Here is a 13,798-nt window from a genome sequence, read left to right on the forward strand (position 1 = left end):
CTATGCTAGATAACAGTTCAGACAAGTAGGCGAATGACAGTCCGAGTGAAGACGGCATATAATAAGCACACTCGGACGCACACGTCCCAGTAAACGCAATGTAGATCAAAGTATACGTATGAAGTTAACACGCATTGGGCAAAGGTACAGAGACAGAACAGATCTCGGCAAGGTTTAAAAGCAAAATCATACGTGTTCAACTCTAAAGTCGCTTTATTATTAAATGCTATCAACGTTGTAAGACGGATTCAATATGACAACCAGTTTCAGAGCCCCTGAGCTTGCTTAATAAAATTATGCTGACACTGTTTTCACGCCATTGTTTTGAGCAAGTCGGTTATTTCCCATAGAAATATCAAAGAAGAATAACACCAGTAGGATTATTATTCCTTGCGTGTCCATAATGTACCTGACTATGTTCATGTTGAATTTCATCATTTCGCAATTTGATACGTCAGACTCACATCAAGTCATAGCACAGCGCGGCCCGCTGTGGTACGTACATCTGACTTCTAAATGAAACAGGACTAGGGAAACGTGAGATCGACCAGGTTATCCAGATTACAGTGTTCTCACATAAGAAGTAATTGAATACAAAGGTCTAAGGGTGAATTAGCTTGAGGAAACATAGTCGTGTGATTGTTAAGGGTCTATCATTTTATATTCTGTTGTTTTTTCCTGAAAAACTATGTGTTTGGAGTATTTTGTTAGCCTCCTACTTTCAGTGAATAAAGTGTTTCTCTTGAGGCAACACAACGTTTCGGAGTATATCCTTACTCCTTCAACAGGTGAGTTCACCACCCGAGCCTGACCACCCGATCTCGTTTGTCGCCTCTTACGAAACGCATGGGTTGCTGAAGTCCATTTTTAGCTCGGATCTTCACGGGTTACAGAAAAACGTTTTGAGTTGTGTGCTTTCACTAATATTATTTTACTTACACAATTTGCATTTGAGCATACGATCTGTTCTGGTCATCTCAGACTTCGCAGTTCCCTATGCATCCTATGATCGTTTCAAATCCCACGATTGGCATTCTTTGGTGCCAGCCCCCAAAAGGTGTTCGTTGGTTTCACCAATGTGGTAGACATCAGGTTTCCATTCCGCTGACACAACAGGGTAGAGCCAAATAACTACAGAGGCAAAACGCTGTTAAGAGTACTTAGTTAAAAATACACAACTATTCTCATTAAAAGAATTGTGTTATGGTTTAATGCATAAGACAAACTTGAAAAATCCCAGGATGATTTTCGAAAACGTTATAGCACCGTTGACATATATTTTACGAGCAATTACCCAACGGTACTTGTCTAAGAAGAAGGGGGAATTTTATGTGCGCTTGGTGATTTGAGAAAAGCCTTTGTTTCAGTAAATATGTCCAAATAATGGTTTGTTCTGTAAAGTAGAATTGTTTCTTCAAAGGTGTTATATATATAACTCGTTGATACATGTTAACATTCAGCAAGCAATTATCCAACAGTATTTGTCTAAAAAGAGGGTAAATTTTATGTGAGTGTGATAAATTTTCAAAAGCCTTTGATTTAGTAAACAGGTCCAAATTATGGTTTGTTCTGAAAAGTAGAAGTATTTCCTCAAAGATGTTCATACATGTATGTTCAGATGATTCAGATGTTTTTGAATGTTCATTGGTCTCAGACAAGGCTGTGTATTGAGCCCATTCTTGTTTTCAATGTTTATAGATGAATTAGTTCAATGCCATGCTGTTGATTCCTCTTGTTCGCATGGGGAACAGTTTTATCCCGACTTAGCCCAAGTGTTTTTTACTCTTTGGTCACGGCGTTGTACTTATGTCTGACTCTGTGTATAGTTTAACAGTTTAACTTCTAGTAAACAGTATTGTATTGGTTATCACTTAAGTTGAAAAAAAACACAAACACGATGACTTCTAACAATAGGAGTGTTTTATCTAAACATTAAAAGTGGTATTACAGAGTTTCGAAAATTGAAAATATTCCATACTCAAAATATCTTCAAGTTCTCTTCTCGAAGACATTGACATGGTCGAACGTTATTGTAAATGTTTCATTTCAAGCCAATAAACACAAACACCATGACTTCTAACAATAGGAGTGTTTTATCTAAACACTAAAAGTGGTATTACAGAGTTTCGAAAATTGAAAATATTCCATACTTAAAATATCTTCAAGTTCTCTTCTCGAAGACATTGACATGGTCGAACAATATTGTAAATGTTTCATTTCAAGCCAATAAAGTAGTGTTTATTATTTTTAAGTCACTGTACATTGTAATATTTCCTAAGCTTTTAGACGGGGAAAGATGTGGTCAAATAATCATTACGATTGCGAGAGGTTTTTTATGATGGACAATGTGATAACTGTGTCTGACATGTTGACAGGGAAAAGAGAAATACATATTTACGACACACCAAAATACTTTCGTTGAGTGCGAAGCATTAGATGCATTTAATAAACTTAACATGTATATATAAGAATTCAAACATCGATTTAACGCCACAGACTACACAGCGAGCATTCAATGTCGCTCTGCCTATGCAATTTTTAAACGAAACACATAATCATAAAACATTATATAAAAAGACATGTTGCAGAACCTAAATAGCCCTTCATCATCTGGATCACATGCAGTAATTCTGTTACTTCCCCATCCAAAAAAGTGCATATTGAACGATGGACAGATGAATACCGTTTTCTAAATGTGAATTTTGAGTTTACTGTTTACTGGAGCCTGACTGATCTTAAATACACAAATGCTATCGATCACCCGTTTAATAAAAATACAGCTGCATTACACATTGTGTAATACCAAAGTGCGTGTTAATGTACTGTGGGAACAAGTTTCACGAACACATATCGAAATCTCTCAACATCCCTGGGCTTATTCAACGACATTGCGTGTGGAGATGATAGATTACTGAAGGGAGCTTATGCACACTTGATGACCCCAGCAACCCTGTTGCTAGGCTGACGCCACATGGCATTGTTTCGCCGGTGGATATTGCAACAAAATTTCACAAATTACGTCAAAGGGGATTGTGACGTGATTGTAAACTTTGTGATGCAGGACCCCGTTCCAAAAGGCGATCGTAGTGCCACGACACTTGTACGTCTAGGTATATGGGAGTTATTGATAACCTCAGCACTACGATAACTTTCTGGAAAGGAACCCTGAATTCTTAAGATGGGCAATTGCATGTTATTAAATTAATACGTGTTAACTTTTGACGTGTTTGAAGTATTGTTTGTTAAACACAATTGGATTATGCTGTGGATCGCGTAGATGTCTGCCTATATTCACACACGACAATGAAATTCTTAAAAAAGGTTTTCAACGGCAAGTAATAAATATAATACTAAACTCGCTCCCGTGTAGTACCAACTTAATGCTTTCGCTCGTCAGATACCAGAACTAAAATACCAAACTCGCTCCCCTGTAGTACCAATTTAATGCTTTTGCTCATCAGATACCAGAACTAAAATACTAAACTCGCTCCCCTGTAGTACCAATTTAATGTTTTCGCTCGTCAAATACCAGAACTATTCACTCGTTTCATAAAATTGGTATTACACGGGAGCTCGTTTGGTATTCTAGGCCTATATATGTTTGCACCACGACATGTTATTCAAAATTAAACAACACAATTACCAAATATGTATGCCCACATGTATGGATGTTACAATGAAGACGAACTGTTAACCTGTGGGTAACATCTTGTTTTAGGCCTGTGGTCCTAAGTACTTGATAACTGAAACAGCGTAACTTAATGTAATACATCCAGTGTCTGGTAATGGCAACAGTCTTCTGATCTCATGATCTTAGTGTAGCTTAAATCTTCGCCTGTTGACTAATAAGGCTTAGAGCCAAACTGCACTGGGTTGCTCACGTGCTGAAAGTGAAGACGGGGTAAAATAAGACTGATATTGCTGTTAGAATATTGGTATGTTACGACCTACACAATGCTGAAACAAATAATATGAACATGTCAGGCAGCCATTCCTGAGGAGGTGTTCCTAATTATATTTCACACAATGTTGATATATAGACATGTATATGTTATCATATTGTTGATTCGTGGGTGTTGTTTCCTGAATATGTTTAGTGTGTATGGAATGTCCTTTCAACGTAGAGCTTTGAAAATTAATACCCTTACAACTTGAACGTTTAAATTTAGAACCATTCATGTATTATTCATACGGTATTGACTTCACACGGAAGACGGGGTAGGGCCTATTGGTTAAAGGCCCTGGTTCGATTGCCCACGCGGGTACAAAGTGTGAAGGGATGTTGCTAATGTTGCAGATTAAAACCATGCTCACTCAGTCACTCACTCACTCACTCGCTTACTCACCCACTCACTCACTCACTCACCCACCCACCCACCCACCCACCCACTCACTCACTCACTCACTCACTCGTTAAAAATTCACAATTTTAAAAATGAACACTTTCACTGACTTTTATCTGCTCACATCAACGTACCTCTGGCTTGCAAGCCATAATACCAGAGAGGATTGTCGATACCAGGGCGAAGATCCAGCCGAACACGATCATGATGATTGCCCCTACTCCCATTCCATAGATGGACTCGGCTTCAGCGCATGCAGCACTTTTGTCACCCAAAGAACTGAAACCGACAACAAACATCACTTGAAGGACTGAATGGTTTGATATCATGCCTCGTTGGGCAGCATTCCTGGTATTTCAGTGAATGCTAGCTAAATGTAGACCTACATGTATGTGAACAAGAATCACAATGAGAGGTGAGGTGAGGTGAAATTGGGTTTAACGTCGCGGCCAAGATTATTGCACTTATATAGCGACGTGAATGCACGTGTGTGTGTGGCTGCTTGTACTAGTCCGGACTGATGCCGATTTATAGTGCTGACCAGTCCTTGTTTTAGCCCCTTAACGCCGAGCGCCAGACAGGGTAACAACAAGTACCATCTTTAACGTCTTTTATGACGCGGCCGGGGATCGAACCCCGGACCTTCCGCTCCCCGGGCGGACGCTCTACCACTAGACCATGGAGGCGGTCTCACAATTGGAGCGAACCTGGGAAGCAAATGTTAAATATATAACGTCAAGGGTGGGGTAAGTTGAATCCTAATCATAATATGTTTTGTTTGTTTGTTTGTTTGTTGTTTAACGCCGCTCTCAGCAATATTCCAGCTATGACGGCGGTCTGTAAATTAATCTGGACCAGACAATCCAGTGATTAATACTGTATCCTGATTGCGTAGATCGATGTTCAAGATACCATTATTGGATTGTGCGGTCCAGACTCGATTATTTACAGATCGCTGTCTTACAACTGGTTGGTTGGTTGGTTTGTTGTTTAACGCCACACTCAGCAATATTCAAGCTATATGACGGCGGTCTGTAAATGATCGAGTCTGGACCAGACAATCTAGTGATTGATATCATGAGCATCGAACCACGCAGTTGGGAGTCATGTAACTGGAATATTGCCGCACAAAGAAACAAACCTGCATGATGGTATATTGGCGGTAGCCAGAGCACCAAGGGCAATGATTCCAACGATGGCGAAGATCCCCATGATCAAAAGCGTGAGGATGGAGAACACCATGTGAGTGATGTACTGAAAAAGGAAGAAGTAGGTATAGAGTGTACATGTGTCGATTGTAATTTGTTTGTTTATTTGTTGTATAACGCCGCACTCAGCAATATTGCAGTTATATAATGGCGGTCTGTAAATGATCGAGTTTGGACCAGACAGTCCAGTGATTGACATCATGAACATTGATCTACGCAATTGGGACATGCATCAACCATGTCAGCAAGCCTGACTACCCGATCCCGTTAGTCGCCTCTTACGACAAGCATAGTCACCCCTTACGGCAAGCATGGGTTGCGGAAGACCTATTCTACCCCGGATCTTCACGGGTCGGCGGAAACAGATGTCAGGTGATAACCATTTTATATTTTCACATTAACAGGTTATCCTGTGTATCCGGAAATGTCAACATTTCAAACATTCGGCTGACGCTTGCAGTTCCAATTGACCATTCCGGACATTCCGAAACAGAAACACATAACGTTTGTCGACATTGTGAAATAAAAGGTCATCAGTATTAAACATTATTGAGATGACGTCATGACAATGGTGACGTCACAAGCTGTCGTGATACCTGAACCAGCCTCCTTTGCAGAATGTGGAAACAAACAACTAAGTTGTTCTGGTGTATGTTAATAAAAACTTAATTCTACTTAATATAGTATTTCATTAATGTGGCATTGACCTCGCCCAGAAGCACGTTGTTGAAATTAGGGATTGAGAAAAGAAAAGATATGTATCGAGTAAAAGTATCCATATGCAATGAAAACGATGAAAGCGCAAACTCCTAAACATTTACAATTATTACATATAGATAAGCACGACAAATGATAAAAAAATCTCTGCGAAAAGCTGAGTTAATGAGGTGAGGTGAAATTGGGTTTAACGTCGCGTCCAAGATTATTGCACTTATATAGCGACGTGCATGCACGTGTATGTGTGTGTGTGGCTGCTTGTACTAGTCCGGACTGATGCCGATTTATAGTGCTAGCTCACTGAGATACCATGCCGCAGTTTAACATGAATACCCCACTCAGACACAGTATACTGACTCCGAGCCGACCAGTCCTTGTTTTAGCCCCTTAATGCCGAGCGCCAGACAGGGTAACAACAAGTACAATCTTTTAACGTCTTTTTGTATGACGCGGCCCGGGATCGAACCCTGGACCTTCCGCTCTCCGGGCGGACGCTCTACCACAAGACCATGGAGGCGGTCTAGCTGAGTTAATGATTCCATTTACGATTCCAACTGTATCATGAGTAAGCATTTATGAATTTCGTCAAATTGTGATGATAACAGGTGTTCGCGAAAATGATCGGATGCAACCACAAGAATTAATGCCGATGGTCATTTAATGGGTGTTCGGGTATACAAACACGCCACCGTGGAATATTCCAGAGACATATTGACATGGAACAACCTCAACGGGCTTCAATTGTTCCACAATTGGGCTTCGAAGACAACTGTTCCTTGTGACTTCGAACACCAATAGGGGGCACGGGTGGCCCAGTCGTCTAAGGCGCCGCGATTCGCTGTGCAGAGTTGCGTCCCTTGGGCACGCCAGAAACCTTTGATTGTGGGTTCGAATCCAGGTTCGCCCCGATTATGTTTCTAGGTTTGTCAACACCATACCGTGCTCGTGGGTTTCACCGAAGTGGTAAACGTCTGAGACCTGCATCACTTCGGGCTTTCCTCCCACATTAAGCTGACACGCCGCGAGATACCTGGAATACTGTTAAAAGCGGCGTTAAACCCAACTCACTCACTCACTCACTCACTCGAACACCAATACAACTTGCATAGCCACGTGAAGGCAGATGTCATGATTAGGTTTCAACTTACCCCACCCTTCGCTCTAACAACTGTCGCGATGACACCAATGATTCCAGGGACGATGTACTGAAAACAGGAGTGTCGATAGATACATAACTTAATTGACAGATGAGGAAATGTGGTTGGAATAACGACATTGTTGTTTTGCTTACGAACAAATGAAATGTTGTGTCTAGATTTACCAGGCAGAGTGTGTTACAACAGGAGAACTGAAATCTCTTACCGCAAAACCCAACGCCCACACAGGAAGGTCAGCGAAGGAGATGTTGTAGCCGGTTTGAGTTTGAACAAACTCTTTCGCCTTATGTATCAGGGCACCAATCAGAGAGCTGTAGATGACACCTGCGAAGAAAAGATGAGTGAGTGAGTAATATTGACACCGTAGTCGGAGCACTTAAGCGGCTTAACAAGTATTGGCAGTCTTACAGTGTAACCATCCTCTTCAGACAGCTTTGAGAGACTGAGAGAAGTGGTTTCATCAAGGTGTCATCAAACAATTGTCAAAATATTGTAAAATAGTAATGGCTTCATTTACATAACTATTATAGCTGCCATCACTATTATACGTCACATCTCCTGTTAAACCACAACATGCTACTTTTTGTAGCCTTGGGCGTAATAAAGTTCTGTTCTGCTCTGTATCACTGTTGGATGGTGATTTAAAAAAACATGCTGATGATGTAGTCGGAATCATACCACCGAAAGTCTTATAAATGTGGAAAGGGATTTGTAGCTTTTATTTATTACTATTAAGTATATATTTATTTCGTTATTATTTAGGTTCGAGAAGAGTGAATTCTTGTTTTACATTTACATTTTAATATCCAAATATATATTAATATTTAAATGATTTTCAACTTAAACTTGAGTAATATTTGTTACTTTTGTAACTGTCTGTGACCCATTTCGAAAAGTTGTAAGACAGCTGACATATTGACCCATGTGTTGTTCCAACAGAGTACAGATTTTAAAGCGTTCTTCTCATCACAGTAGAATGAAGGTAAACCTGCTGTGTTTTGAAATTTGAGGTAGTCTAACAGTAGATTAGATACCTCTTATTGAATTTAGAACCAAGCGCTTTAGATCGAAGCTTCCGATCGATGCCTAACTATTACAGGTATATTTATTCAAATAAAGTAAGTTTATGTCATAATTCGTAAGTAACGCCAACGGATCTAATACACAACATTACGAGTTCGATCGCGAGTACATGCATCGCTCCACGTTGAATATGACAGAAATAAAGCGATCATTTGTGATGGAAAACGTAAAAAGGTACGTTGTCTACATTTTTTAAATAACGGCATGACGTTATACTTGAAATTACTAAATGTTACAATTCTACTTTGTACACAAATTCTTGAAAGGTTTTACATGTGGAACTGAATAATTAATAAATCATTTATATAATATTACTAATTTATTATTTTTATTTCATTTAGAGCAAAGCATGACACAAAATACATTACGGTTTTTAAGGAATATCAGTTAGAAATTGAGATTCAAAGAAAAGAATTATGAAGTCCATTATAAGCTGAATCGCGTTTGTATGAATTTATGCGTACTTTGACATGAAGATGGAATGCTCATTTCAAAAGGCTTTCGCGTCATGATCCATTTTCACCATAAATAAGTTTGATGAAAACAACTTGTTAAGAATGTTCACACTACGATGTTGTAGGTTGTGGCACCTGATACACGACAGTTCGATTCTTTCAGTGAACACAAAAACTAGCAGACACCTATAATTGGTATATGTCTTGCTTGTATGTCCCTTTGACAGAGAAAATATTCCAGGTAGGCAAATATGTAATCCTCTTAAACTCAACTGACTTTGGCATATAATAAGGCGGTCTATCACCATGGGATAATGGCCATCTATTTCAGCTGGTGAAGTCTGCAGTCCGTGCAGGGCGCATATTAAGCTCAGGTCATGCCCGGAGAACTGCTGTCAGCCTTATTGCCTGTAACGTTAATGTGCGCGTTGCTCAGGACTGTAACACTTCCTCGATATTAATCATCGATAAAAACGAACATTCGCACATTTTAACACTTTACCTATTAAATCAGACTTTAAGTCTTCAAACGTTGAAGCGTTATTCATCAAAATATGATCATTAAGACTTTTATCTTTGAGTATAAAGGTCTTATTATGTATAATAACACAGGAATGAAATAGGTTTTAGCACCGTGAACTCTTACTTGACGACTGCCATGGTTCGCATTGTTCTCATATAGTATAGGCATTGTATACGTCAACTACGAACAGGCTACTTATTAGGTTAAAGTAGCATCTACTCCATACATCAACAGGCTGACTCACACCCTTGAATATAACGTTACAGTAGATGGTTGCAATATGTATCATGTATGTAGGTGGGTGTGAGCACGCGCTGGGTTATGAGATGTGGACATACATTGTACCTTCAGCGACATATAAACATTTCCTATAGATAAGGGCGGTCGGGTAGCCTAGTGGTTAAAGCGTTCGCTCGTCACGCCGAAGACCCGGGTTCAATTCCCGACATGGGTACAATGTGTGAAGCCCATTTCTGGTGTCCCCCGCCGTGATATTGCTGGAATATTGCTAAAAGCGGCGTAAAACCATACTCACTCACTCACTCCTATAGATAAAGAGACGTTAAGATTACACTTTACAAAACGCGATTTAACTGTCAGCGGTGATATTGTTCAGATACATGTTAGCTTAGTAATCCCAGCTGTACAAAATAATCAATTTCATTTTTAGTATCTGCAGCCTACCAGCAGGAGACAGGTAGCCCCGTTTGTCCGACCTCTATTGTGAGGAGAACAGAAGAATATTGTTGGGAACGTCTTTTAGTGCACCGTGAATCCATACCCATATCGTTCCGAAAATAAACTAATCCGGTCGATAACATTGGTAAAATGGAAAACGCCAGCACCTGAGAATAATCAGTCTTGATTATCTCCCGAAAAAGATTCCGTTATGAAAGGTAAGATAATGGTGGAAATTATATGAATGGATCACTTAAAATCAGTGATGAAAACAGGTGTTCGCGAAAAGGAAAAGCATGTCCTGATCTACCGGTAGCGGAAAGGTAAAAAACCCAACACATTTTGCAATTTTGTTTCTAATAGTGTATCTAAAAATTACTGTTCGGAATAATGGCGTGTCGCTGTTTGTTTGTTTGTTGTTTAACGCTGCACTACGACAAGCATAGTCGCCTTCTACGGCAAGCATGGGTTGCTGAAGACATATTTTAACCCGGATCTTCACGGGTATGCAAGTATATGCACCAGGGCTATTGCCTGTGAGTAATTACTTGATGGGAAATGATATTGCAGGGTATTTATTTTGTTTCAAATTACTAATACTATCTGTCTGACAGACGGGGGACATCCTGCTTAAAGCTAAGGCATGGCATCTAGATTTCAGCGGTGGGCGTTGTACGAAGCCCAAATCTTTCCTCTATGTACTTAACATCGTTTCATTATAAAATATCGGCTCTGTCTTCGACCGCATGGAAATAAGAAACTCATCTTATAGTTTCTAATGGGCATAACCCCAAGAACATGTTCCATTTTTATGTATGATATACAATCAAAAGAAGTTAAAGAACATCCGATTCTTTTATATAACTATACAGTCGAACCTCGTTGTGTCGAACTTTGATGTGTCGAATTCTCGTTTTGGGGTCCAGAGTATCCAAATTAAGCAGAAAAGTTTCCTGATGTCTTGAAGCCCGTCTAACTCAAACTCTTTTTCAGGTCCCAACGAGTTTGACACAATGAGGTTCGACTGTAGTTTATCTGTCATATAAATAATATGTAAATAATATGCTCTTTGCCTTCTTTTGGGAGGTATAGAAAACGTGAACGACAGAAAAAAACGATTGTCTGCCGAAACAGATTCAATTTTTCATAAAAGGCAAAATGGTGAAAATTATATAAATCGATCACTGAAAATCCGTGATGACACCATGCGTTAGCGAAAAGGGAAGCAGTCGTTCTGCTCTACCGGTAGCAGACACGATAAAAAACAAAACAAATTGTGCAATCTTGTTTCTAATAGTCAACAAGCTCCATTGGACAGTTTCTGTCACTAAGACACAATTGTTATGTATGAGCAACTTCTTTATTACAATTGGACGACGTTTCCGTGTAGATTCTAACACCGTTATCAAGCAAATTGTAATAAAGAAGTTGCTCATCCATAACAATTTTGTCTTAGTTACCATTCCAACTTCTAAATGCCACTCAAAAAGGTTTCTGTCACGTTAGTCATTGTATATTGAAATGAAATTGCCATGTTATAACTAAGGTCAGTCAGAATATGATTGTAGATTCCAAGAACGACACTACATCTCGCAAGGATGATTCTAGTACAGTTCTACCCGGCGGTTGCATCTATTCTACAACTCACTGTCAAATAATTGTTTATGTCATTGTGCTGGGGTAAATGGAGTTTATCAGACTCACTCAATCCCATGACAAGGGATTACAAGTGGTGCCTTCTGTACACTGACAAGTAGGATAAAGGGGCTGTGTACATGGAAGAAGTGAGTCAGTAGTGTTTTTCACTGGACCAATGACTGCGAGCACGTCAGCAACAACCACAAAACCTCCCATAGTTGGCACGAGCACTGCAGGCAGAGTGGGTGAACATTGCCATGCCACAATTCGGGATCTGACTGCTTCCATGGGACACCGATGCCAGTCAGTTTTGGACTCTAATGGACAGATGACCCCCACCTTGAAAATCTATTGTCATATGGACCCTAGGCCAATGACATGTGCCAATATTTGAACAATCGATTACCATCTGTGGATTATTTATATGATATATAAAATATTCATCTAAAATCACTTTTGCTTTTCTCTCTTTGCAGAGTATACATGCCGATTTTATTAGAACCTGAACATTTACTTCACTTATTTACTCATGTACACAACCAACAAAATGATTTACCTGTCAAACATATTGTCTTTTCTATGCTTTATAACACTTGAACCTCAATAGTGATAGTTTATGTAAAAGAATTTATTCGTTCTTTCATGTTTTCGCAGAATTTTATTTACTGTTTATTGGGGGCGGTCGGGTAGCCTAGTGGTTAAAGCATTCGCTCGTCACGCCGAAGACCCGGGTTCGATTCCCGACATGGGTACAATGTGTGAAGCCCATTTCTGATGTCCCCCGCCGTGATATTGCTGGAATATTGCTAAACGCGGCGTAAAACCATACTCACTCACTACTGTTTATGGAAAACGAATGCGATATAATTTCATTAGGCAGGTGTATTGGATGAAATATTTATTTCTTAACTCGTATACACGTATCGGTGAATCCACTGATGCTGATGTACTTGTACAAACATTTATGTGGTGAACAAAACATTTGTGTGAGAGACAATGTTCTATTATGACAGAATACATAAGGAAGAGAATTTATGAATGTCAACTTCTTTATTATGAGGAACAAACGTTAAGGAGTATATACTTCCTCCTTCATCAGGTGAGTAAGAATATACTCCATAAATTCTCTTCCTTATGTGGATCACTTCTAAATGCCCTTCAAAGACATGTTTGAATATAGTTGTCGTAAGCTGTATATACAATGTAAATAACGTAATAATTGTGTATGTTTCTTTTCGTCAAAGCTCGGGCAATAAATCATCATTATAACCATAACAATAATATAATTTAATCCCGATATAACTTTAACTTGGAATTTTGCTCACATGAGACAAACACACTACACAGAGGACGCTGCAACAGGTGACGCCCCATAACTAACTTTGAACCTGTTAAAATGTTTAGATATTATATGAGTACATCTTCACTCTTGCGGTTCTGTATATCCCAATATGGATCTGTCAAATATGCTCACACCAACTTCATCACACTTTTCATAGGTCACTGAAAGTATGACCAAGACAGAAAGTTGAAAATAGTGACAAATCGGCCCAAATCTGATAATCTCCTTTTCAAATTGATTTTAATACTACTTACCACACGCCACGACCAGAAGGGATGCAACTCCATTGATAATGTTCATTCGGCTTTGTTCAGTCATGCTGGCGGTTGGAGCGTTCTGAACGTCCCGTGTCAAGTCCACTATACTACTGAATGGGACCTTGGTTACTGTGACACTTCATCATAAACGCCCGCTACTGATTTCACAATACCCGCATAATACCACTCACATGAGCCAACAGGTCACCTGCTGCCGAATATGATACTCTCATTTCGTCATGTTTACAGGTGTGAGGAAAAGGTGGATAAGATGAAAGCTAGTCAGTATCATATACAGAACAGTTGGCTGTCAGCATATTTCGAATGTTAATAAATGCATTTGTAATGACTAATGCCGGTTGAATAGTGCTTGTCCACTGAGATACCATACCACAGT

At 39.5% G+C, this 13,798-nt stretch overlaps 1 protein-coding gene across 1 annotated transcript; it reads right to left on the reverse strand.

The window, feature by feature from the left end:
- Positions 1 to 1,905: 1,905 nt before the first annotated feature.
- On the reverse strand, positions 1,906 to 13,543 carry LOC124147319. The gene is made up of 6 exons (XM_046517997.2): positions 13,399 to 13,543; positions 7,631 to 7,749; positions 7,417 to 7,473; positions 5,485 to 5,597; positions 4,478 to 4,622; positions 1,906 to 3,884 (listed from the first exon to the last, which is right to left on the reverse strand). Exons 1-6 carry the CDS (start codon positions 13,460 to 13,462, stop codon positions 3,843 to 3,845), a joined length of 540 nt encoding a protein of 179 aa, XP_046373953.1. The 5' UTR covers positions 13,463 to 13,543; the 3' UTR covers positions 1,906 to 3,842.
- Between the last annotated feature and the right edge of the window lie 255 nt (positions 13,544 to 13,798).

Source organism: Haliotis rufescens, unplaced genomic scaffold (genome assembly GCF_023055435.1).
Source record: "Haliotis rufescens isolate VD_foot unplaced genomic scaffold, xgHalRufe1.0.p SCAF_26, whole genome shotgun sequence".
Classification (NCBI taxonomy): domain Eukaryota; kingdom Metazoa; phylum Mollusca; class Gastropoda; order Lepetellida; family Haliotidae; genus Haliotis; species Haliotis rufescens.

Coding starts and splice junctions, on each gene's coding strand:
- LOC124147319 (XM_046517997.2), bottom strand. CDS start 13,462: ATGACTGAACAAAGCCGAATGAACATTATCAATGGAGTTGCATCCCTT. Junction 5,598..7,416: donor TTGTTAGAGCGAAGGGTGGG/GTAAGTTGAAAC, acceptor TTCCTTTTTCAG/TACATCACTCACATGGTGTT. Junction 3,885..4,477: donor TTATGGCTTGCAAGCCAGAG/GTACGTTGATGT, acceptor CTTCACTTTCAG/CACGTGAGCAACCCAGTGCA.